We start from the raw sequence: 27,886 nt of genomic DNA, 5'->3' as shown, positions 1-27,886 counted from the left end.
TCTTGAAATTGTCTTCCAGTGTGTTGATAGGCTGAAAAATGTAGTCAGCAAGTTTTTAGCTCTAAAGTTTTGAGAATACTATTGGATTTCAACATTTTATCATGAAAATCACATTTTCAGCGTTCAAGAAACAAAAAATTCCACACAGTTTCTTCATTCATTTAAATTTTTTCTTCTTCCTTTTTCTTTGTGCGAATTGTAATAGTAAAGCTTCTCTTTTAAAATCACACTTTCGTGACCTGCACTAAACCACTAGAAAAATATTTTAGTGACCGGATTCGTCGTATTCAGATGGAATAGTCCATTAAGTATAAAACCATTTTGAAGAGTCGGGAAATAGAGAACAGTTTTTCCATAGGGTCTCTCTCCAAAAGTCCTTGAAACATTTTCAAAGTTATGCTTCAATAATAGCTTTCTGCTCATGAAGGTAGACAATATTTTATCTTTAATTGATGTAGATACATGGTAAAACCATCTCTTTGTGATTGATGCAAGATTCACGTTGATGAGAGATAAGCTTCGAGTGACATACAAGTTTTCTTCAAATAGTTTCTTTTTCCTTTAACTTGTGAGATCCATTAGATATGCCATTCACTATTTCCAGCTCTATTGGACCCTGAAAATAATGGATTCAATTACTCCTACTAGTCCAAAATTAGTTTTTTTTTACTTAAAATTAGATGGCAGTGTAAAATACATGAAATCTTGAAAAATGGAAATAAGTTATGTTGCTGTTTTTATTTCAGTTATTACTGTTCAATATGCTCAAGGTCCGTATACGATTCCAATGGTCCGTATACCATTCCAATGGTTCAAGGTCCGTCCAGTATACCATTTTAAACATTAAATTTCTCCGAAGTCTATTTTGTTTTGAAACTCTCGATGTAATATTTAACTATATTATTTAATTGAAAGCAATTAAAACCCAGGGGGGGGGGTGGAATCTAACTGTTCAAAAACTCCCAAATTTTATTTCATAGCATCAATAATTTACTGTACTACACACCCAATTTGAATTTCTGGAAAAGCGATTTCAGCAATTTCAAATCAGCATTCAAGGGTAGCTTCTAAACGGTAACTTCAAAGCTATTGGATCATACAATGAGCTGTTTGTAGTGTTGCCAACTTATTTTGTGTAAAAATGAGTTGAAAACTGATGCTACAATTTTCCCAGCAAAATGCAGCTCTGGGTGTTCTAGATTCTTTTGAAATTAAGTGTTTTAAAATATTTGAAGAGGCACCAAGTCTAAGCCAAAGTGGAGCAAAGTTATTCTAAACGGCTTAACTTTGTTCCCTCTTTGGCGAAGTTTCAGGAAAAGTCCGAACGACTTATGATTGTGAGAACCACAAACAGTTCTGTGTAATGACGTCACCATTCTGGCTTGTTTAAAGGCAAAACCTGAATCCCCTTTTAGTACGATTCTACGATTCCGAGTCACAACTGACTACAACTGTATTTATGTCGAGGACTGCATACTAAGTACCTTGCCTCCATTATTTTTTATACCGCTAGATAGCAGCACCATCACCGGATCGAACAGTTAATGAGAATTTAAAACTATACCAGGAGCTAATAGCTACCTGGTGCTAGCACCCCCAGAGGTATCGTTTCACTTGGAGGACATTGAGACCACGAGCATATTTAACGTCGCCCAGTCCCCTTTAATGACGACGGTGGATCTTCGACCATCGAGGTTCGAACTCAGGACCCTCCGACCCCGAATCCGACAATCTACCGATCGGGCTACCACGCCTCCCTCCCCTTTTAGTAAAAACTGTGTCCAAAGATATGCACCAACAAAAGCGTTTATGAACTGCGTTTCGCCAAAACTCTCCCTGCTTAGAAGTTTAAGCATTCCTGACACTTGCAAGTATGAAAAGTCCAGTATATTATTAAAGTTTATTTTATGTTTTACCCTATGAAATTTTACACCAAATTTTAACTATATTTGTGCTGCTTGTGGACTAAACTGTATTTGAGGAATCCTGTTGTGAAGTATAGTGAACTCTCTGTATCTGAACACTTCCTAATATAAACACCTCGACATTCTGAACACATTTTATGGTTCCGACTAATACATATGCATTATCCAGTCTCCCTCTATGGCTTAAACCTTAGTTCGGTCTACTGCCCCGACACCCTGATGCGAGTTTTCCCTACCATTTGTTCTACTATCTCCAAATATTTTATTTTGCCATTTATATTCCTTTGTTTCTGGGTGCTTTAACTGTGAAATAAAAAGTTTTATACCGATATTTTTACTTCGTTCTTCTTGCAAAATTCTTTTTTATCACTTAAGAAAAACTTGAGAACGGGACTTAAATATTCTCGAGGCACATCTTCTGTTAAACCTGAAAGAGAACAAAAATATATATTTTTGAAGAAAAATGAACAAATTATCCAATTAACAATATCACTGAAATAAAAAAACATTAAAATGTGTTGTTTTTTTAAATTTCGTTTATTATATTTAGTTTAGTAATTGAATGGGTGGCTTGTAGGAGAGGTTGTTGTCTTGAATATACAACGTTTTCCCCGCCACCCATTTAATTATGCTTTTAAAAGGATTGGTAACTTTGCTCATAATTAGTGTAGGACTCCGGATAGCAGGATACAATATTTTTTCGCTTGCTTTGATTAGTTAAGCCAATCTTATTTTTACCTTTTACAAGTTGTATTAGAAATTGCATAAAATACGTTAATAGAGGTGCTTGTACACTGCAAGAAAACTCCGAAACGTCGCAGGTTATTTCCGGGCCACACGTTCCGGAATCACACCGATTTTCACCAGTTTCCTGAATTGGAAGTTCATAAAAATAGATTTCTCACTGTGCAAATTTTTCAGCTACCGGTGACAAAATATACTTAGCGTTTTTATGAAGTGTTTCGCCTTCAGTTCAGTTATGGTTCGTCCAGGTTAACTGAGCACCAAATGAAGGTGAAGTGCAGGCCCTAGATACTGTTACGACCAATTTATTAGGGATCTGACTCAAATATACCATTAGTTTTTAATTCCTTTTTCAACATTTTTTTTAATTCCGGAGAAAATCCCCAAAAGTGACAGTGGATAACCCTTTGGCAAACTATTTGTTTACTTTCGCTCTATCCCCTTCCTTGAATATATTATACTTTGAAAATCAATATCCAAAATCAACCTTGTTTTAAACGCCCCCTTGCAATTAACGTCGTAAACGCCATAAACCCTCCAATATCGTCATAGCCAGGGCCAAGTAGAGCTGCAAAAACATATGATTGTGAAACTAACAGAAAATATCAAAAGCATTACTCATTTCGCAGGCAAATTTTTCATATTTGAAATCTTGATAGGTTTTTCAGTATTTTTTGAGTCATTGAATTGTTTGAGTTACATATTCAAGAGGCAACAAAACCTTTGCATATTCACGCGCGACTTAAAAGAGGAGCTTTCACTAAATTTTTCATTTTAATAACTTACTGGTCTTTGAATGAGTGAAACAACAATAAATTTACCTTAAAAATCAAAGCTAAAAGTCTGAATTCTTGTTTAAGAACTTTGCCTTAGTTCAGTTCAACTATATGTGAATGTAGTGAATTGAAAACGTCTTATGGTTCACTCACCTGAGATAATACTAAAAATGATACTGGATACGTATCCAACTATAACACAAGAAAGGAAACCGATAGGTGCAAACCACATGTAAGATATTCTGTACAGAGGAAAAAGATATCTGAAATAAGAGATGAATTTTAGTTATTTCCGACTTTCTAAAGTTATTTATTTTCATATAAAGCTTTATACTATTCATTACTACATAATTGACCATCTGCAATTAGTAACAACAGTTTTCAAGAAATTTGAAAACTATCTGATGATTATTATAAACTTCTGCTGTTTAATCCTCAGATAATTTGAAGCAAATGCTGACATATTTTCGAATGTTATGGAGTACAGAGTTGGTGTTTTCATTTAAGAAATACGTTAAAAAATGCTTGAAAAACAAGCTCTCTTTTCTATGTTATTATTACAAAACAGTTCCAAAATTAAAACCCAGTTAATTGTGTTGCGTAAAAACACTAATCTTTGTAATTTGATAGAAAGTTCAACGTCAGGAACAGAAAATAGCAACAAGGTGGCCAAAAAAAAAAGAAAAAAAAAACTTCCTGAATTAATGAAACCCTAGAGACCTATCCGCTCAACCAAACCAAAATATCAGACATGGTTGAGAATTTCATTTCTGTTATCATTCAACAATAAATAATGATTACAAATCGTGCGTTACACATGTTAGAGAATTAAACATTAAGAGAAATGGGATTCAACATGAATACATACTCGTTTGAAGATTCGGATGATGAAATCGTCGTATTGCTGAGGAGCGATGAACTAGAGATAAGACTTTCGTCCGTACTGTTAAATAATGCTAGGGTAGTATATGGCAACATTGTTGAGTTCATCAGTTCACCGGAAGTGCATCCTTCTATAGACACTGGTAATTTTTCCGGAGATGGAGCATTGGCAGATGCTCCGAAACTAATCCAAGCCGTGAAAGCTATAGAAACTATTAGGCCAACAATGGCACCCTGGAATAGAAGAAATAAGAAAAACTTGTGTAACATACATGTAGCTATTGCGTCCGCACACTGTTCCTTAGGAAATTTATGATTAATGGGAAAATATTGAGTCAAGGTGCAAAGAAATACAAAGAATCATAAATTGTGGAGATAAAACCAAATTTAAAACATTTTAAAAAATAAAACTCGCTTAACATTTAAGCAAGCTCTTTTTAGTCACCTAATTCAAACTATGCTTATGGAACGTGGGCGTAGGTTCGCGGGTTCCATACTGGTCAATCGAGACGAGGACCATTTAGTGTAGTAGTTGTGACTGATGCACGTTAAATCCTATTACAAATTAATGACCCTTGGGGGGGGGGGTAGCAATTTTTGCCCTATAATCTGGATAGAAGAATTCGAAACATTCATAGAAGGTGTTTCCATTTTTCGTAAAATGTCTGAGCTAAGTCAAACTAAACGGAAGTCACTTCTTTCTGTTTCAAATCGAGTATACGATTCCTACCAGTGCTCCGTTTCCCAAGAGGTCAAAGTCATCACCATCATATTTTTACGAAAAGAAATCAGATTAAGAAAAAATACGCTTCACTAGATATAAAGAAGGAAAAAAGTGGTGTATATTCGCTCAATAATGTTGTATAGCGGATATAATTAACAATTTCAAAAATACCAAAATGTTATTAAAAAATGTATATAAAATTGCAGATTTTTTTTAGCATGATGAGACAGAGACAATTTGATTCCATGCGAAGTCCAGAATATGAACAACTTTCGATTCATGTAGTACTATTTTCGGAATCACATTTCAATGCAGGTCCAGAAATTTAAGATAATAACTATCGAAAACTATGAACTTATAAAACGTATCGTAAATCTTTTGTTTAACATAATCATTGAATGTTACCTAAAAAGATGTTTTACCTTTTGGTTGGACCTCTCTGTCATCATTCCTAAGAAAAATATAGCCAAAACGGGTCCTCCTAAAAGCCCGAACATGGTCAGAGAAGCTTGAACAAGATTTCCAAACGTAGCTACTAAAAATGTTAAAGAGACGCACAGCAGGCCATAAAAGAGCGCTGAAAAGAAATAACATTACATTTTAAAGAAGAATTGAAAAGCAACTGAGAAATACAATAAAATGAATACTTCCTCATTGAATAAACTAAAATAATTCTTACATTCCCACATCACTATAATCGTCTTTACAAGTGCTGTAGGTAGGAAAACAAGTATTTTGGGGGCACCAAAAGAAAGGGGGATTTGAAACTAACTTTCAAATAATTTCTATTCTTTTTACAAGAAAAAAAAACAAATATTTCGGGAAATGGTGATCCTCCCCCCCCCCCTCAACTTTAGCATTGGTCTTTACGAAGAAGCCATAGTTGAAGAGTAAAAATTCAGATAGATTAAAAATGAAAAAAAGTTTTAAAAAAATTAATACATTAATTGTTTGTGTTCATTAGAATGCTGCAGTTAAAAGTAATTTTATGACAAAAGAAAATCAGTCAGTCACAAGTTAAGTTCAAATAAGCTGTTACCTATTAGTTGTCCAAGAAAGATTAAAGTCAGTACTTGTCAAAAAAGCGTTATAGCACTCATATCCCTTTTGCTGTGAGCTCTAGCGTAGAGAATATTTTGTAGAACATTCCTAATGTATGATCGCAAGGAAGTCCAAAAAACGTATGCAGATAAGGTAATATTTTTTCATTTTAAGTATATTTTATTTAAATGTTCTTTTAACACGCCAACTGCATTTATTAGGAAATCCCGGTCAAACCACGCGCACAATGCGACAGGACTAATGGACAATCATTTTTCCCGCTAACTGTTTCAACAAAATTCATTCAACTTTTTGATTAGTAGCGTCCGAAGTACATTAATACGATACTGAATTGAATAACAATATAGTTTTTTAGTTTTATATATCACATTTCATACTGTCAATCACCAAAGAAATTTCCAGCCTGAGCAAAAAGTTGAGTGTCAGTCATCGGTGACTGACGAAGCAGCTAAACTGTTAAAATCCTGATTTTATAAAAATTGTGAATGTTTGATTTTTGTTTGTAATAACACACATTCATAATAACTTTTAACTAAATATTTTCACCACTAATCTAGTTCATTTTTAGGCCTTATTAACAACCTCTTAAACAGCAAAAAAAAAAAAAAAAAAAAACTAATGACAGTTACTTGAAAAATGAATTGAATTTAGATGCATATTTTACCAGTATATGTGTTTTGCATTTCAATAGGAGACTTCCGTCAACACGGTACCGTATGCTAAATTTCTTGCTGGATAAAGCTTCAAAAATGCTTCGTTGCAATCTTTAAGAAAAATAATGGTAAAAACTGGAAAAAGTAACCCAATGAGCCCAAGCGTTTACAGTTTCCAGAAAATTTTATCCTTTAGTTCCTATCAAAAAATAAAAAGGTTTTTTCTTATGTTAAATCTATGTTCGTACAGTTTTGCAAAAAATGTTTATTATAGTTGCCTTTTCATCCAGTTAGAGATTACTCATTTCTAGCTCTTGCACAAAACGCTGTCTTCTTTTCAGATACACCTTTGGTAATGAAGATGAACAACGAGGTCTTTACGAAAGAAATAGCAACCATTAGAGAACGTAACACGATACGCCCTGGCATTGTAAATTCTGCATGCACATTTTTTTAAATTAACAGCTAGAACCTTTAAATATATATTTTTCTACTGTTAAATGTCTCGTGTTCATTGAAAAGCAGAGGACCAAAGCCTCTTTACTTTTGAAAGTGAGGGGGTAATTGTTCCCTTTGCCCCCTTGTGCGAGCTGCCTATGGTCCTACATACATATTTTTGTTATTAAAAGCCAGAATGCTAAATATGGTTTTTTTCTCCTATAAAATACGTCGTGTTCATTAGCTCAGACATTATCCCTTTAAAGAATGATTCTTCTACTGTTAGGTTAACATTAACTCACTTATCGCTTTTGCACTGAACGCTGTCTTCTTTTCGGAGACTCCTTTGGCAACGAAAAGGGGTCGAACAAGATCCTGCATTGTTACTGCCGTCAGTGAATTTACAGCCGATGAAACTGTGCTTAAAGACGCGCTGAAAATTCCACAAATGCACAAGCCAGCGAGACCAGGATACTGGCTCAGAGCAGAGGCCATGAAGAATGGAAGCAGCTGCAGATAAATGTTTGATTTGAAAACAGACAATTGAGATATTAAAGTGCAATATTTACAAAATGTCTGAAATTATATACGTAAAATTCAATTTTTCGAAAAAAGATAAAAGGTAAGTAAAATCTTACCATGACTTTGAAAACTACAATATTTAGGTTGACTTTTCAAAAAAGAAAAAAAAAAGTTGGGGCATACTACTTCTAAAGGTACACATAAATGCTTTCAAAAAGATAACAAAAAAAAAAAAAAAAAAAAAAATCTGACCATCCATCATCATTCGGTCAACGAAGCAGTATCTGACAAGATTATTTTAATTAAACTGGCAGAATTCGAGATTGGAGAAATTTAGAGAACAATTTTGGCGAAGCCCTTGGTGGTGATTTTATGTTTACAAGAAAGGGAAAAAGGAATAAAGGGGGAACTTTTTAATGAAATTATTTATTGAAGTTTAAGAGAAGTCTGAAAAATCTTACCTCTGATAATTATTTACATGAAATAATTAAGTTTAGTAATAATTGATTTATATGCATAAAAAAATAAAAAGTTGCCGGTACGGTGCCGTAGACGTCAAGCATTAAGTGATAAAGGCGTTACAAAATACAAAATATGTCTATAAAGCGTCTGGCCAAATTGAATATACCCAATGTTTTTGTTGGTGTTTTGTTTCACAAGCTATCGTAATAACACTAATAAAACTAGACATATGGGGAAAATGATGAAAAATAGAGAGTATAAGTGCTGTAGGCTGAGGAGAGGAATTTTAAACTCTTAACACCTCTTGGTCTGCTTCGAAACAATCCCAAAAAGTTTTAGATATTGTCGATAAAGATTTATAAAATATTTTAACTTGAGGTTGCATAGGAACCTCGCCAAAAATTGCCAAGTTGGTACTAAATTGGGTATTTAATATTCTGTGCCAAATTTAACGACATATTGCTAAGTTGTACCGAAATGCTTTGCTGAACGAATATCAGAAATATTAAAAGCAAAAGTACTCTTTGCTTTTAATGTTTCTGATTTTCGCTGAAATTTTACTTTTACCAGCAAAAAGAAACATAACGTCACAAATGTTTCCTGCATTAAAGCAGACAAATTTATTCTTTTTAACCGGCTCCAATTCTTTCTAACAAATATAATCCTTTGAAATTTAAAAAATAAATCTGCCAGTTATCCAATTATTGATGTTAACTTATTGAACAAACGGATTATGATCACGAGTTTTCAACTGATTTTCAGCTTTGACGCCTGCATACAGGATGGCGGATGAAAATCCTGCTTTTATGAATGATAGATAATTTAGAAGAATATATCATGTTAACAATACTAAGAAACTTACTTTTAGAACAAGCAATAATAGGCGCATAGCGGTAAATATATTTTCATAGCATTTGTGCGAATTACAGATACCGATAACAGTTAAGGGTAATTTGTTAAATTGAGCATAAATGTAAAGAAAATTATAGACACGGATGAGAAATTTCAAACTCTTTCGTTTAGTGAGTAGATATTGATCAATAAAAATAACTACTATAAGTGCAAGATTTTTTAAAATTAAGAAAGAAAGCTATTTCAGCCTTTTGTAGTTACTTTAAACAACTGTCACTGCAAATTTTCGCATTATAAGCCTTGGTGCTGGATGATTGATGCATTACCATTGCTTAAACGGGTCGGCGTTTTAATGAAGAATAGTTTTAAACTTCATATTTACGCAAGAGAAACATTCAATTAAAAGTGTACCGTTTCTATTTAATAAAAGATGTTTAAAACGCATTGTATGACCTTCAGTAGCAAATTCTAAGTTATAGGTTGTAAATTTGCATAATTTGAAACCAAATTTTCTGACACAATTCTCAAAATCAGTCGCTGAAAAGAATTACAATGTTTTGATTTTTTTCCTTTGAATTTTATCAAAGGTAAATCAAGTAAATTATTTCAAAAAATTAATAAATACATTTTTTTAAATTTATTTTTAATTTTTAAATTTCTAATATCAAATCAATATAAAAAAAACAGAGAATATATTTATATGTATGTATGTATTTATGTTTACTTGTTCCTTATACAAATCCACAGTTTACGTCGGATCTCGGCCAAAGGTGGCTGGGAGGTACTTGGGCACCAGAGAAAGGAATTAGGGGGATTATCAAAAGGCAAAAAAGAACCGAACCGTTCGAATTTTAATTTTAGGAACCGAAAACGGCGTGTTTTTATAATATGAGGGCAAAAAATGCTCACAAGAAATGGAATTAAATAACCATAGAAACCCCTTATTTTTCTGCATCAGATAAAAAATTTTCCGATGTTTTAAGGTAATTAGAATGTGAGTTTATTGCTATTTTTTACTAATTTCATGCTAAAATGTTGGTAAACTTTCAAAAATTCTTTGTTGATCACCGTCATTGTTGAATAATGCTTTTTTAAAAATTTGTAGCGTGAAGAAAATCATTGAAAAGAAATATCTGTTGCCATTTTTTTCTCGAATATAAGCAAATAAAATTCTGACTTTTGTTTTTAAGCTTTTCCTGAAATTGTAGAATTTAACATTTCTAATTTTTGGATTTTTTCCCTGCAATCCTTTGGAAAATTTTGCTGAATTTTTTTCTTTTTTCAAGTCTGATTGTTGAGCACAAATTTTATTTTCGATGTACACCGTTCAAAGTCAGGCGATGCAAAAGAAAAAGGAATCTTTCTAATTTCTAATCGGGCTGAATTAGAGGCGTTACCTTTTGCAGACTTAATGCTATCCCCGATATTGCATCTACTGTTTCCATGTGGCACTACTATCGATGGAAGCCATTAACCCGAGAAATTTGACGCTCAGTTTCTTTACCAGGTGGAGATAATTGGGCTCTCTACGATGCGAAACTATACTGGGAACTTAGTTTTGCCAAAAGTACTCAGAGCCAAGCAGTTAATTTGCATCTTTATACCATAGCTTTTATATTCCTTTTTCCGTTGAGAAGTCGCACTAATTTATGGACCTGTCACTTAATTCCTTAAATATTTTTAATACTCTGTGTAAAGATACACTCAGTTTCTATGTGAGGTTAGTTGCCGTGAGCTCGGTTAGGGTTATTGCAGACTAAAGAGGGTGATTCTGCCGTAGTTGCAAATACAGGGTGGTTTATTTTTAGCATAATCATTTTTCTGCTACATACTCAACTGAACTGGTTTAAGGGTTTAAGTTTAAAATGTATGCAAGGTAGATTTATAATAATCTTTCAAATAATAACGTGACATGTGCATCATAGCACATACAAACTGCCAGCTGAACGGAAAAACGTGTATGAAACTAGATTAAAGAGATTTAATCTTCCCAACCTGATCTCCTGAAGATATTGGTTTATTTGGTGATGTCATGGGATCACAGTTGGAAAAATACGCATACACGACGATTCCGGCCAAACAATTCAGTAAATGGAAGGAACAGCCCATTGGAATGCTCACAAAAAGTGCACTGAAAGAAAAATAAATAAATAGAGAGATATAGCAATTTAGCTTTACAGAAAAATTCAACAATTGGATATAAATTATGTTTGGTTTCTACTAAATTCTTTATCATTTTACTATAAGTGACTTAAACGAAAGTGACGATGTTACTTAAAATTGTAATTTTGTGAGACTAGTGTGATTATAAGAAGGGTTTAACGAATCTTATTTACAAATAAATATTTTTTGACGAGGTTAGGCTCTGATAGAAAATTTACCAAACCCAATGTTAAGGAATTCAACGTTATGTAGCAGGGCTTTAAAACTTTAGGAAACAAGAGCTAATATCAAACTAAAAATGTAAATGATCCTGAGGACTGGCTTCATTTGGTTTGAAAAATGTTTTGTTCAATTCCTAAAAGTTCAAAAAAAAAACTTAAATTTTGTCAACGGGGAATTTAAGACACATGCAGATTAACTCAAAGGCAGATTTGCTTAAAACAAATTTTATTAAGAAAAGCTCTTGATTTCGAAATAAACTATTCAAAATTTTTAACATTGGAGCCTAAGGTTAAATTTAAAGCAAACATAAATCCCGAATTAAAATTCATATTTGCTTGAAATCTACTTTGTTGAAAAAGTCTTTTAAAGAGGAATATGTTCAAAATGAAGAATATTTTGAAAAAAAAATGCGCTTGAGGGAGAATTTTAAACTTTTTTATCTATAAAACCAACAATAATAAAAATAAAAAATTCAGTACCAAAAAACAAAAAGAAAGTTTCAGATTCTGAATATATTCTCAATTTTAGTTTCAAAAAATAGGAAAACAGTTATTAATAGGAATCGAAATACAACCTTTCGTAGACTTTAACATTGATCAAAGCTAATGATTAACTGACTTACTAGTTTCATTCTTAAGTTTTAAGATTACTTTTTTTATTTTCGGCGAGGAAAAACAAAAGGAAATTCGGATCGTTTTATTCTTTACCAGAAATAAAGAGTTTCAGACCGTTTTGTTTTTGAGGAACATTGTTTATTTAGGCGTACGCTTATTAATGTAATGTACTTAGTCTTACTTTGTTTCTAAAATTAATTTTCTGGTTGGTAACAAAGGAAAAAAGAAAAACAAATTTGAGGTAATGTATTAAGTTACCCATAAGAAATAGCTTCAAACGATTTTGTTTTTGATAAAATTATTTATTTAGATGTACTTTTAATTATAATGTTTCTTATTTATCTTCCAAAAAACTTTTACAAGTTTTAATGGAATAGTTAATATATTAGCTGCCTCTGTATTGCACAAAAAGTACTGCTACTCTGTAGATTTATTATTTTTTACATACTGAGATTCGAAGTTTTATTTTTAGAGAAACATATTTTTTTAAATTATTTCACCAACTAGCCGTTTGAAAAATTATGCGCTTAAGTATCAGGAAAAATAACTTAATTTAAAGTGTTCCTAATACAAACTCATTAACTGTGTTGACATTTACAGAAAAGTAAACCCTAATAATTTGAGAAACTGAATTTGATATAAATTCTATATTGTTTTTTTTTCACATTAGAAGAGCAGATTTAATTGTTTGAAATCATTATCAAAAATTAAAAAGATATCTTTGACATAATTTGCAATCTTAGGTAATTGAGAAAATATATATCTGACGATAGAAAATCATAGTTTGTATACGGGAAAGTAGGTTCGTACAGTTCTAGACGGAACTTTTTGATAAACTTTCTGTACGTTTCCCATGTCCCATAAAATTGCAGGATATTCGAATACGTATTTAAGTAAAACTTACGTTCTGGCTCGCGAAACATTTTTTACAGTCAACATTCTTTGTATTTGCACTTGATTTCCTCCAAACGCAGACATGGAAAGAATCAAACCTTGCATGAGGATATTCCACATTGTATAACGAACTTCTGGATTAACTTCAAACCTGAAAAAAAAAATATTTTACGAATTTGTATTATTACAATAATTTATTTCAATAAGTGAGCAAGATTTTGTTTTCTAGTGATTTCTTTTGTTCGTATTTAGATAGTATTTTTCTTTGAGCGTGTTTAGACCATGTTTAGTCACGGTGATTGAATTTACAATATGCATTGATGCCCTCCCTCTCATGTCTGTATGTCTATTGAAAGGGAAACCATTTGCTGTCACTTATTCATTTTGCGTACAACATGGCAAAAAAAAAAAAGTCATTACATATTTAACATTTAACGCGGATAAATTCATAAGGTAGTAGTTTCGTAGTTTTTCTAGTTGTATTTCATACTTTGAGATAACATAAAATATCTTTTTTATTATTGGAAATAATAGAATTTTCTAGTTAACATGTACAAGTGAATGTTTACATTTTTAGCGTGTCATTAATAGAGCATATACAGGTAGTTATCAAAATAATGGAAGCACTTTTTAAAAAAATTTCGAAATCGCTACTCTGCCGTAAACTTAATGTTTATAAAGAATTCCTTCTAACTATAATCACTCACACTGGTGAACCCAGATCGTGATTGAGTTCTGTGGTCACTTTTGCTGCTGTTGTTCACTTTTTAGACACTACAATCCACTTCAACACACGTCGGTTTCTTTCTCTGAGCTTCTCTTTCCTTCCACTGTTTTGCTTTGCCAAGCTTGTCTTACCGTGATGTGTGTAAACTATCATGACTTAAGATACTGTACCTCTAGAAACGCCAAAAATTTGAGATGTTTCAGTTACATTTGCTCCAGTTAGACGCGTTCCAACAATTTGGCCTATTTAAAAATTTGAGAGGTCCGACATTTCACGCGCTTGAAAAAAATTCAAAACTTCCAGAAATTCCGTTAAACTACCAAATACTACCAGATCATATACATTGCTATTTACAAAAAAATAGATATCTAGTTTTATTCATTTTTACTTACAAAGCGCGTTCAAAAATGTCAGTTTTATTCACAGGTGTTTCCATTATTTTGATAACCACCTGTAGGTATATACACAACTTTATTTTTTCAGTAAGGTTGATTTCTTCAGAAATTTAATACATAAGCTCAGGAAAATGGAAACATATTTAACAGTAACGGAATTTACTGTAGTACATGCATATATAAATGAATTAATAAATGAATAAATGAAATATTAAATAAAGGAATGCAAATAAATTAATTAAAAAATGAATGCGAAAGTGATTTAGTAAAAGATAGAATGTGTAAAAGAAATGAACTATTTCACTATGCCCCATCCACCTTGCCCTACGTGTATTTTTTTTACTAATTTTACGTTTATATGTACCTTTTGCAAATTTATTATATTTATTTTTACTTATTTATTCATTTGTTTTATTTTGTTTCATTACATTTTATTAGTTAGTTTATTTGTATTTTATTGGGATATCAGGGACAATTTATTACGATTCAGTCAAATTGTAAATTCCTTATAGAATCAAATACTTGTCACTGGTGAGTAAATCGTAACTATAAATGGACTTTTTCAAATGTCAAAAGTTTACTAATTACAACACCAAATTCAGGAAACATTAAATCAGAAAGTGTTGTTTTACAATAACTTGTTGTCAAAATTCTTTTTTGATAGCAGCTTAACAACAATAATTCATTTGTCAATGGGGTCGTTTCCAAAATTTTAAGAGTATTTTTTTCTGGAAGAGCATGCTTTAAAACATAGGATCTGAACATTTTTTAAATAATTTGTTTAGGTTTAATATTTTTAAAAAATTACTGAAATCGGTGCGCTTTCATTGTTTATGTCTTCTGCCGTTGACATCACAAATGATGAAATGCCATTCAGAGTTGCCATTCACAGAACAAAATATTTAATTCGCATCTTTACTCACGTGTATTGGCAACGATATGGTTGATAGCAAGCGTAGAGCGGAATTTTAATTTGCTTCTTGATTATCATAACATGAAAACGCGATAGAAAGATGCGCAAAAGAGCATCATTTGTGACGTCAAAAAGACCACGCCCAGTTTGAAAAACCGGACATTAAAAAAAATTAATTAAAAAATAACTGTTGGGGAAAATGAAAGTACTTTCTGGGTCCACGTTTTTTTTTTTTTTTTTTTTTTTTTTGATTATTCTATCAATTTTAGTGACTAGAAGTACTACTTTTGACTGAAGGAAACAACCCCATTGGGATTTCAAATTCAATCTTTTTTAGGTGCAAATTAGTTGCTGCAATATTTTGTGATTTCAGCAGATGGGAAACTATTTTCTTACGATTAGCACGGAATAGCTACAACACGCACGAGAACAAAATTGTTTAGCAATTAAATAATTGTTTCTGAATCACGTTTTTTTTAATGGCGTGTCTTCATCCAAGAATAGAACAATGGATATTGACTAAAATACCAGAAAATTATGTTTTAAATTTGCGTTTATTGACTTCAGATGTCTTTTCCAGTCATTGTGTTTTAGGTAATTTATATTTCAAAGTGTCTTGAATGAATTCCATTGCAAGGAAGCTGCATTAAACAAATGCGGCTTTAAAAGTATGCGTGATAATGGTGTCATTACCAAAAGGGAAATTATATAAAACATTTTCCAGGTTTACATATCTGCCTTGTTCAAGGTTTCTCTTTTCGTATTATTATATAATGTTTACTTCAGACAAATATGACTTTAATTTAAAAATTACTTACATGACAAAACTGCCTTTAACGAAATTGTATACTTAATAACAAGATTGGGCATGACATTGCCTGTGACATGTAAAGAAAAATAAACGTATAAACGTAATTCTTTTCAAAAAATATTGACCTACTTCTGCAGACGTTAACAGACGTTTCAGATTTTTGTCAAATTACTTTCTTAATAGGAAAGAAAATCCCGGACATTGCTGAATGTTTACTCAAGAAAATTATTTGTAATACTGACATCATATTGCACGTCATACTGACGTCAAGCTGTTTGCTCTACGAGAGATGAATACTATGCTGTGATTGCTCAGTGTCGATGATAATCCTCGTTTCAACAATAAAGCATAAAAAATAGTTATGTGCTTAACGATAAATTTTATTGCACAAAAGCCATATTGTGACTATCATGTTCATGCAATTTGCAAGTTTGCAATGAAATTTGAATAAATGTGAAAATTGCTTGTGTTATATATCTACTGTTTGCTTTATTATGCTCTTATTTTTTCCAAATTTACATATAGCGTTACAGCTAGGCGCAACGTACATCTAAAACTATGGAATGACACACAGTATAAATTAATGTTTTATAAGTTAAGAACTTGTTTGAAGTTGTAAGAATGAGATATCTTTACTAATAATAAAGTAGAAAGTCCCTCTGTCTGTCAGGATCTCTGTCTCTCCGGATCTCTGTCTGTCAGGATCTCTGTGACGCGCATAGCGCCTAGACCGTTCGGCCGATTTTCATGAAATTTGGCACAATGTTAGTTTGTAGCATGAGGGTGTGCACCTTGAAGCGATTTTTCGAAAATTCGATTTTGTTCTTTTTCTATACCAATTTTAAGAAAACATTTTCCGAGCAAATTATCACAAAGTGGAATAGTAAATTACGAAATAATCATAACGTGTATCCGTAACATGGGAGATCCATTTAACATAGCCAATTGGCGAGAACTGCATCATAAATTATTTTTTAATATACAGGCGAACCAAATGACCTTTTGATTTTCTACTACGGGCAAAGCCGTACGGGTGCCACTAGTAATAAATAAAACGGCATAAAATAATTAGGAGGGAGATTAGTTCTTTTAAGTTATTATCATAGTTGATATTAAGTTCTATATGAGGACATGAAGTTTTTTATTGGATGCAGTTAAAATCCACTCTAAAACTAACTGTAATGTACTGTAGCACATATGAATCGGAGTCAGTGGGAACGACAAACTCCGGTTGCAACACCCGAAATTGAAGCCGACAGAGTGGTGTAGTGGTTGGGCATTAGCCCCTTACGCCTAAAGACGCAGATTTGAACCTGGATCCAATCAGTGTCTTTTCAAGATGCAGAAATTTGACAGCTTCCATGTCGTATAAGTATGCGGCTTGTAAAAGATCCCGCGAGTATTTGTTTCGCTTTGAGTGCTCTTGGCAAAATTAAATTCCTAGTGCAGTTTCACATCGAAGAGAGCTAAGATGCCCCCATCTGGTGGGGAAAGTGGATATCGAAATTCACTTGTCGGCATCCGTCGATAGTGGTGACACGAAAAAGAATGGATGCTACATTGGAGAATCGCACAAGGGCTGCAAAAGGTCGTATCTATTACATAGCAACTTTAGAGAGAAGAAACACTGTTGGTATTTAGAAGTCTCCTACTCCGGCTCCTTTACCATAAAATTATTACCTCTCAATGACTTCGATTCCGTAACTCTGGTTAGAATTGTTCGAGTAGAGTTCCTATAGCATCAGACAGAACTAAATCAAAGTTTTAATCGTCCGAGACTTTTCTTTTCCATAAGAAAATATATCAAGAGTGATTGATAAAATTAATGTGATTGCAACTACGTCATACATTCAAAAGCCTCTTGAGAAATGTTTTCAGGGTAACTATTACCGCATCAGTGGGAAAAAAAACGAAGGAAAGCAAAACGCCTACTGAATCGTCTCAACTTTTATTTATGAGGCTTGCATTCGAGGGAAGCGAAGTAATATTACAGTGATATACCGCAAACTATTTATTTTTAATTTATCTCACGATTTTTATGAGGCTTGCATTCGAGTGAAGCGAAGTAATACTACAGTGATGTACCGCAAACTATTAATTTTTAATTTATCTCACGATTTTTCAAACTTAACTTCCATGACATGTCAACTGCTTATACTATTTATTTTTAATTTCTGTTAGCATTTTCAAAGCAATTCTTACGATGTATAAATTGTTTATGGCTTTCAAAGAAGTAAACATCATCATGTAAAAAATGCTAAACGGACACATTTTTATTTATAATATTTTATTTTCCCGTAAAAATATTTAAATTATCTTTCAGAAGATTCCAAAGTCGATGCTACGCATTTTTAAGGGTGCGTTTCATTTAGAAAACTAATGATAAGCAAGCATATGTTTCCATGTCTCAAAAAAAATCACTTTTAAAACCTAAACACAAAGAAACACATTAAACTTCTGGAAATTTATGATAACTAATGGATGCAAAGTAATCAAATGTTTAGCATAAGGTTAGATTTCTTATCGTAAACTAGTGGTTGAAACACTAACTAACCTCTTTATTTTGATATCCCTGCAAAAATACATGCAAAATTGTGGTAGTTTCAAGCACAAGGAAGTGCAAAGATGTGTAATTTGCTCCAGATTTAGGATCTTACTTGACCCGAGATAAAAACGAAATAGTTTTTCTTTTCATCAGTTTAAACAAATACTGATAGTGATGAGAGCAGGCGCCATTCATCATCCGACAAATCTCTGTTTAAAGAAACTATAATGGTTTCAAGAAATCAGAACAGAACACGTAAAACATTTGTTTGTTTTAGATTTCGTAGTGATTTGCTGACAGTTTTTCATTTGCTGAAGGAGAATATATTTTGACGACCCTAAAGTTGTTTTCAAGTACGGTTTGAGTTGACAAACAAAGTGTCGCGAGAATTCGTTTGTTGATAGAGAAGGAGAGCGACATTGCTTTGGAGTTGTTTATTAATGCCTATTTTTAATTAGCACCATTTATGTTTCGAAATTTCAGGGAAAGGAATATATTGAAGGACAGACAGACAGTTGAGTAATAGTACTAAGCGGAGAGTACACCACTCATTTTTCAGCAATATAATTCGCAGTGTGTCATTCGTAAGAGAATGGACAAATGTTTTGCGCATTAAAACCTGCCCTGCAACTGGAAAAGACCACTTCTTTCACCATCCCTACTGAAGCAAATGACACACTTGGAAAATGCATGGCAAAACTCTTAGCAAAATTAAACATGCGTTTAGATGTAGAAAGTGTTCTGGTTTTTCCACGCTGGTTAGAGCAAAAACGGACCGCTAAGTTCTCTCTCTCCTTATATAGTGTTATAGCTCAAAGGTAAAAACATAAGAACATGGAAGTAGGCAATTTTCTACTGTAATTCAGTCAACAATATCCTATTTGGTAAGCATCATCATCTTATGAAATTTTACAGTCGAATTAGAGGAATTCTGATTACAGAGAAGAGACCTGTATTTTGAAACAGAAGCAAGCAAACTCTTTGATGTCTGTTCTAGTAAATTGGCAATGAATATACTTGGCATTTAGAATGCTCAGTTTACTCATTGGATTACATCTGTGAGAAACCGTAAACGATTCCTTTGATTGAGCAAATAGCTACCTTCAGTAGATTTTTTTTTCCGTTTTTTTTTTTTTTTTTTTTTAAGAATTTTTGGTTTTATGAAGAAAAAAAATAGTAGAAACCCAGAGCTGAAATAAAAGTTACACTTTCAGAACGCGAAGTTTCTAACCACTGTCTAGCCATTATATTCCATCTTTTACGTGGAGTACAGCTAAACTGTTCATTTAGCATAGAGACTAACTAAGGGTGCAAGTCAACCTACTCTGAGAATACCGCCACATCTATGGCAGATAAATATTTCAATCAAGGAGAGCTACACTAGAACGATAAAATATAGAATTGAGATCGAAACACATTATCTGAAGGTTTCAAACTGAGAAAAAAAAATACCTTGCTTTGAAGTCAGTTTAACTAGTAACGATCAGAACAATAAGATTTACGCGTTTTGCGCGATTGGAGGACACCCTCTCAATATTTCCCTCTAATTAAACCCCCTAATTAAGTATTGTTTGCGCAGTAGTGTCTTTTGTAACCTTTTTTGGCAAATACCATTGTAAAATAATAATAATTATACATCTTGGAAAACACTGTACGATGGAAAGATATTATCCGATTTCAATATTCTAGTTTTTTAAGTATTTCCACACCGTAATTTGTCCGTGCTATAGCGATTAAAAATATTTTTTTTTAACACCACCTTATTTTGCAACCGTCCTCATTGTTTGAAGATGACTTTAAAAAAAAAGAAAAAAACGAAAGCTTAGACATCTTACATTGCCCTCTCCAGCGTATCTACGAAAGGGAAATAACTTTTCTTTCAACGAGTTTTATTTGTCATGTGGGATGTTACTCACAACATTTAATTTTGAATTTCGCTTGCCTTTCGATTTTAGATGTGCAATTTGTAATTGGGTACAATTTCTCATTGAATAATTTAGATGCTTTCATTTTCCCCACAAATGCTTTACTAAGTGAAAACAACTAAGCGTATCGTTCTTCTTATCTTTTTGGTTGGTTGGTTTGATTGGGTTTTTTGGCGCAAGAGCCCTAATCGGTTATACTACGCCAAACAATTGTTACGTAGTGGAAAATAGTGCCAAATAAGTGAGCTTTATTAAGGAGAAATGGACATCAAACTTCTAGAATTTTGAAACACTAGCCAAAATAAACACATAAACCAAGTTTTAAATTTTGAATGATGGGCCAAAATGAATAACTGAGAAACAATTTTGAGCAATATGAAAAAAGTTAACAACAAAACAAAGATAAGACAAAAACAAGGACATAAGAATAAACACTAAACAAAAGAATAATTATTCACTCTCCTGAAGGAAGGAGACCAATTTATTTTTTTTTCTTTTTGGACAATTAGAGTTTGATGTAAATCATTCCTTTCTGTGTACTTTACATAAAAATAGAGCATACTGTTTGGAACTTTTTGTTTATATTTTCACGCATACTACTTTTTATAGATTGAATCTAACGAGCAAACAAATAATAAATCATGTTATGAATAATGTAATTATTTATTTATTTATTTATTTATTTTGTGAAGAAATTTACTTACCCTGGAACAACAAGCCTTCCTCCATCATTTGCAATTCGAAAAACATTTGCAATGCCTCCGACATCGATCAAACCTTTAATGAGAACGGCAAAAATGCCCAGGAACATTAGAATAGCTTGAAAGACATCTGTCCACAAAACTGCTTTCATACCACCCTGCAAGATACATGTATTGTTATGTTTCCCCTACTTTTTCATATGTTTTATAGACAATTATTCTTTCAATAATTTTTGACTTTTTTGAGAGGTAAACCAATGTCTATTTTTCCGTAATATTTAATGAAAATTTTTTCTTTTAATAATTTTTTACTTTTATGAGAAGTAAACCCCTGCCTATTTTTCCACTATGTTTTATGAACAATTTTGTTCTTTCAATAGTTTTTGACTTTTTTACTTCCTTTTACAAAAAAGGAAGTATTGTATTCGCAAAAAAAATTTCACTCAAAAAACGGCCTTAATTTCCATTTTTCTAACCCCCGAATGAATGTTGAGTTTATTTATCAACCCGACCACACGCGGATATATGCCTGGGAACGTACAGACACCTGAAATATCCATTTTGAGTTAATTACAACGAGTTTTCTCGTGACGTCTGTATGTACGTATGTATGTGCGTATGTGCGTTTGTGCGTATGTGTGTATGTGTGTATGTATGTCGCAACTCAAGAACGGAATGTCCTAGAAAGTTGAAATTTGGTACTTTTGTTCTGGTGGTTTCCTAGTGGGGTCTAGTTGTGCACTTCCCTTTTTGGTTGCATTCGAATGCTCCAAAGGGGGTCTTTTGCCCCTTTTTGAGGGGGAAATCATTGTTAATTTCGATGTAAACTCAAGTGTTGTTATTATTTGGCGGACACTTGGCGATATATCGTCAGTCTTTTGGTCGCCGTTTTGTCGCCAATGTGGCGACAAATTTGGCGGATTTTTTTTTTCTTTTAATCTTATTTCAATTTGGCCACTGTTGGTGATATTTAGAGAGTAAACTATTGAATCACATTAAAACTGCCAACAATGAGAAAATGACATTAAATTGAAGTAAAAGGAAGTCATGTGATGCACACATAAGCTCGTTTAGAGGTAAACTGCTGCCTATTCTTCCTCTGAGCATGAAACGAAAACATTTTTCTACGTTAAAGTTTCGTTGCTCTTCATCATAATAACATCTTGGATTCATAATACTATAAGAATCTTTAATATGCTAAGACGTAGCAAACAATAATGCAACGTAAATAAGTACTAAGTAAGAAAAACGTGTAGTCACGTGTTTCGGAATTACAATTAGCCCTTTTTTTAAATACCAAGCTTATAGATGAAAAGACATTCGACAAAAGCCATATCTTGTAAATTTGTGCTTATTTAGGTTTTATTATTATCTTATATTCTTCAACACAAAAATATATATTTACTTCTTATCATAAGACGTTTTATTCATCAGGCTATGAAACCACAACGGGACATCCATATTTTGGTATTCAGCAAGAAACTTATTTTTATTTGAGGGTAAAAATACAATGGACAAAAGCTTACTTTAAAAGCACTTATTTTTACGAGTAGAAAATTTTGCGCAGATAAAAATATCAGGGATTTCTGGAGCTGGAAATTTCTCAAATTTTAACTGTGCCGAAAATTGAAAAATCCACCCCAGAAAATAATTTGCACGGCTTAAATTTTCGTGACTGCAACGCCTCACTAGAATAACGAAAATTAAAGTTCTTTAAAAATAAGTGCTCTTACAGTATTTCATTGTCATCTTCCTGGATTGTAAGTACCAAGTCTCGTTAATAAGTAAGAAACGATCAAATTTCTTCTCACTCCATCTTTTTTTCTTCTTCTTCTTTTTCGATTTTACTGTCGGTACAAAGGCTTACAACAGAATCTCGCATTTTAATAAAATATTAAATGGCAAAAAAGTTATTGAAAACTTTTTACCAGTTGTACAGCATTTAAAAATACCGAGTTTCCAAAAAAAAAGTCAGATTGTTTTTACTGTAAATCTTAAAAGCAAAACTAATTTTTTTCCTTCATTCGATTATTTCCCAATGAAATGACGCGCTACGTAACTTAAACTATATGTTCATTTGGAAGTTGAGTTCAATCTACTCTGTTCAAAACTGTTATATCGCGTGCTAACCTACATTTTAAATAGCACATAATATGTTCTTGTTTCTAGCTATTAAAATTACGAGACATTCTATTTAGTAACAAAGGAAATTCAAACGCATAAAATTTCCAATATTTTAACATAAATGCAATAAATCGCCTGTTTCAGGAAGTGTCCTTTTTATTGCAAAATATAACAATAATAATTATGCAAATAAAATGGGAAAAATCATCTTTGAATTGACCGACTTTGAAAGTAGCCCTTTACAAGTATAAAGTAAATAAAAGTTTTATTTATGAAACAAATAAATTCAAAAGGAGTTACTGTATTTCTTACCATAGTACAATAAAACGTACAAACGACACCAATAGATATCACAGACACCCAAGTGGATAAATTTGTAACAGCACTCAAAGCCAAAGCTGGGGCGTAGAGTACAACAGACATGTAAAGAATCTGCAGAAAGTATAGTGTAATAAGAATCAAATTGAAACATTTTACTTAAAAAAATATTAAAATATACTAAAACAAATATTTTTAGTATTTTTATACTGAGTTTGCTCATGTTTTATATCCTTCATTAACAAGAGACTTCTAGAACAATTATCTGTTTCTATTCAGTTTTAAACATGTTGATTTTCATGTCAATTTTTTATGAAGTTCATTTTGGTAATATATAATTCAAATTTGTTATGGGTATCTTTACTAAAAAATTTTCAAGACATGAATATACACTAAGAAGAAATAAAATGTTTGTCAAGTAATGGGCGATATACACTTAGTTTAATCTAGATCATTCCAATAAAAAGTTAGAAAGAATGTGTTGGTTCATTTCATGTTATAAATACAGGCATTAATAAAGATTTTTCAGTTAAGAATAAAATATATTATTATGACTTTCATTTTATAAATTTAATTTAGGACATTACGTTTGAGCATTTCAATTAAGAAATACGTTCACGATACATAAGTATTTATCGAATAAACAAAAAAAAGGAATAAGAATAAATATTTTTTGAATTAAAGTATTAAATACGAAAATTTATTTATTTATTTATTTATTTATTTTTTGAGTGTTTATTTATTTGAAAATAACGATAATCAAAGAAGTTTATTGATGTTTGAAATCGTCCGTTAAATAAACCAAAAATCTTGTCTGAATTTCAACTATTCCTATACGAATAGTTGCTTCTTTTTGAAAAACAAATTACTAACAAATAACGCGTCTTAGTAGAAATATTAGATAATTAAAAAGGAAAACATTTGTGTGTTATTAGCTTCATTATGAAAAAATGCACAGTTTATATCATAATCTATTAATTTACCTCATTTCTAATTACAAGGAAGTATGTTTTGTCATATACGGGAGCAAATAAAGTTATGTAAATAACAACTTACCATTTGAAGAACGAAGGCTAAAGAACTAAGAGTTCGAGTCAGTTTCCCGAACCTTCTTTCCAAATACTGAAATAATTTAAAAATGATTAAAAATTAAGAAATGATATATAACAAATATTCAGAAAAAATAAAACTTCTTTTTTTTTTGGACAACAGTTTTAACTGTGCTAAAATATGCCGCGGTGTCTATGTTTGTTTGTGCTCCATATGATTTGTGCCTCATAACTTATATCACGTCTGAGAGTTTGAAAAAAATTATAAGAAAAAAATATTTGAAAAACGTTATTAATCACTCTGCACAATGTATGGTGTTAAATGAGCATAAAAAGTGGATGCATGACCAAGAGAGCAGAAGTCGTATAACTTAAGAAACGAGCTGATGTGTGCATCACATGACTTTCTTTTACTCCAATTTAATGTCATTTTCTCATTATTGGCAGTTGTTCAATAGTTTACTCTCTAAATATCACCAACAGTGGCCAAATTGAAACTGGATTTAAAAAAAAAAAAATCACCAAATTGGTCGCCAAGTTGGCGACAAAGCTTGGCGACCAAAAGACTGGCGGTATATTGCCAAGTGACCGTCAAATTATAACACCACTTGAGTTTACATCGAAATTAACAATGATTTCCCTCCAAAAAGGAGCAAAAGACCCCCCTTTAGAGCATCCGAATGCAACCAAAAAATGTGGTGAACAACTAGACCCTATTAGGAGTCTAAGTACCAAATTTCAACTTTCTAGGACATTCCGTTCTTGAGTTATGCGACATACACACATACGCACATACATACGTACATACAGACGTCACGAGAAAACTCATTGTAATTAACTCGGAGATCGTCAAAATGGATATTTCGGGTGTCTGTACGTTCCTAGGCACATATTCACGTGTGGTCGGGTTGAGAAAGCAGTCAGTGAAAAAAGCACAAGCTATAGAAAAGCTTTAAACTATTAGAAAATCTCACGTACCGCAAATACTTTAAATGAATCCTCATATAAATAACCGCGAATTCACTGATCGAGTAACGCTGACGTTATCAACAATGAAACTCGCGCCAAGGCCAAATAATTTGATTATATGGTTTGGTAATATTTTTAATGCGGGTAAATGCTTCATTGTTACTAGACTGAACTGGATCCGGCACTTTAACTGTTTTAATGGTAAAACTAATTTTAGGAGAATAAAGAAACAAAAAAGTAGTCAACAATGAACGCTATCTATTGGAGTTCAGAGTTAATCCACTGGAGTCGGAGTTAAAACTGCTTCGTTCAAACGTAGAAGCAATTTTCACCCGTTATACCTTGACGGGCGATTTTCTAGCTCGGAAATATTTTTGAAGTACTTTTTTAATGCTTTACCAAAACGTATTTCATTTATGTTTGCTAATCATCATGTATAGCTATGAAAATAAATAAAATCAGTATTGATAAAAACAACATTTTAAGCATAGATGTTGATAAATCATCAAGAAATTGCATTAAAAATATATTTATTCTGCTTTCCTGTACAACTTACCTCGTATGCAGTTGAAGTTTGCATTTCAAAGAATACTGGTAGGAAGATATATGATGATAATAGAGTACCAATGGTAAAACCAATGTTCATATAAGCCATATGTATTCCAAATTGATACATCTCTGATGGAATTCCAATCACAGTGATTGCTGATAGAAAGGAAGCCATGAGAGAGAAAGCCACTGGCAAAATGGCCATGTCCTTTCCAGCTAAGAGGTATTCCTCCGTAGTCTTTTGCTTACCACCGGAGAATCGGAAGAACACTCCAATACCAGCAGAGACCAACAGCATGACAGCGAAGATGATGTAGTCCACAGTACCTAGTACAGCTCGTTCTACTTCCATTTTGATGATTTTTGTTCAGTTCAGATGATGTTAAACTAGAAAACCTCGCTTTTTCTGCAAAATATTTTAAAACGGCTGATTTACTGAATGAAATAATTTACAGGCAAAAACTGAGAATACTCATTGCTGTAAGAAAGGGAAATAGTCCAAGTTAATCATTATCCCAAATGTTCCTTTCGTCACTTTGCAAATGCCCTATCGGTAGATGAGCTTTTGCCACAGTTTTGTCAGCATGTTTCCGTTTGTTCTGCGACATTTTGACTGGATGCCAATTGAGTTCGCACTCAGCACTTTAATATATCCTTTCCTGAACTATAACTAAGAATCGGTGCCGCAGTTAATTTGATCAACGGAAACATACTGAAAATCTGTGTTAAGTTAAGCGACTGACTGCGTTAAGCGTTAGCTGATTTACAGATGGTACATTTGTAAAGTAATCAAAGAAAGCACATCGGACACTTATGATAATGGAAAACTTGGACTGTTTCTTTATCTTAAGGGGGGACCTTTCAAACATTTTTTTTTTAAATTTAAGTAAATTTTATTTTTCTTTGAAACTATAATATGCATACTTGTTTCGTAATCAATAATTTACTTTCAAAATTTTAAAATATTGCCTCCTTTTTTTAAAAATCCAAAAAATTTAGGAAATTTTCAATTTTTGAAAAATTCCTAAGGCTTTTTTGTTTTTAAACTAATATTAAAAAAGCGTTTTGCTAAAGGATCACAATCATCATCTCTAAAAATCTGTGCATTCATTTGCTTTTGTGTTTATTAGAAAATTTTCTGTGATTAATTATGTAAAAAATCGATTTTTTAAAAAAAAATATGGTTTTTAAAGGTTTAACATGCTCTAAACATTTGAGTAATTTATAAAATGCTTATCCCATGCACATTTTTGTCAAATATATTATCCTAATTGCAAAAAGTATTACTTTAAAGCTGTATCGTTAATAGAAAAAAAGCCTACGGGATTCTTATGACATGAAAACACAAAAAAATGATCATCGAGAAAAATCCATTTAAAGTTTTTCTTTTGCATAAGAATACATAGCGAGCATAACCTAAAACCACTCATAACTTTTTTAATATTTTAACTAAAGCAATGAAACTTTTCCCCTGCGTTTGGACTGGTTTTTAGTTTTGAAATAAGCAATAAAACTGTTTTTCATCGTTTGATCATTTTTGAGGTACTGTAACCTCTTAAAACAAAATACATTCAATCGGTAATTCTATTAGCCAGCTAATTTGTAGACACCCTGTAGACACACATATATATGAAAATCAGATAGTTTTCTACAGTCAAAAGGCTTAATATGCTGCTAAAATTACAGAAAATATAAACTTGTATGAGGAGCAATGACAATAATAAAAGCACTGTTAGAACGTGAAAAATCAAAAATAACAATTAAAACAAAGTTAACATTGGAAAATATGAAACCTAGTGAAACGTTAATTAACGTAATCTGGTAATTAGCTGAAATCGCTCTTGCCTCATATTTCATGTTTTTTAAACATTTCTTCTGATATTTCATATTTTCTAATGAAAACTTTTTTGATTCAGCAGTAAAAAAC

The 27,886-nt window shown here is 32.1% G+C and overlaps 1 protein-coding gene across 1 annotated transcript; it reads right to left on the bottom strand.

Moving 5' to 3' along the window:
* Nucleotides 1-541: 541 nt before the first annotated feature.
* On the bottom strand, nucleotides 542-26,311 carry LOC129220888 (putative sodium-dependent multivitamin transporter). The gene is made up of 12 exons (XM_054855323.1): nucleotides 25,967-26,311; nucleotides 24,449-24,514; nucleotides 23,387-23,506; nucleotides 20,954-21,108; nucleotides 12,944-13,084; nucleotides 11,036-11,171; nucleotides 7,507-7,714; nucleotides 5,474-5,628; nucleotides 4,314-4,561; nucleotides 3,599-3,708; nucleotides 2,252-2,352; nucleotides 542-616 (listed from the first exon to the last, which is right to left on the bottom strand). Exons 1-12 carry the CDS (start codon nucleotides 26,309-26,311, stop codon nucleotides 542-544), a joined length of 1,860 nt encoding a protein of 619 aa, XP_054711298.1.
* Nucleotides 26,312-27,886: the final 1,575 nt, after the last annotated feature.

This window comes from Uloborus diversus, chromosome 4 (genome assembly GCF_026930045.1).
Source record: "Uloborus diversus isolate 005 chromosome 4, Udiv.v.3.1, whole genome shotgun sequence".
NCBI lineage: Eukaryota > Metazoa > Arthropoda > Arachnida > Araneae > Uloboridae > Uloborus > Uloborus diversus.
The sequence above is the reverse complement of the archived record's forward strand: the minus strand, read 5'-3'. Positions and strand labels throughout refer to the sequence as shown.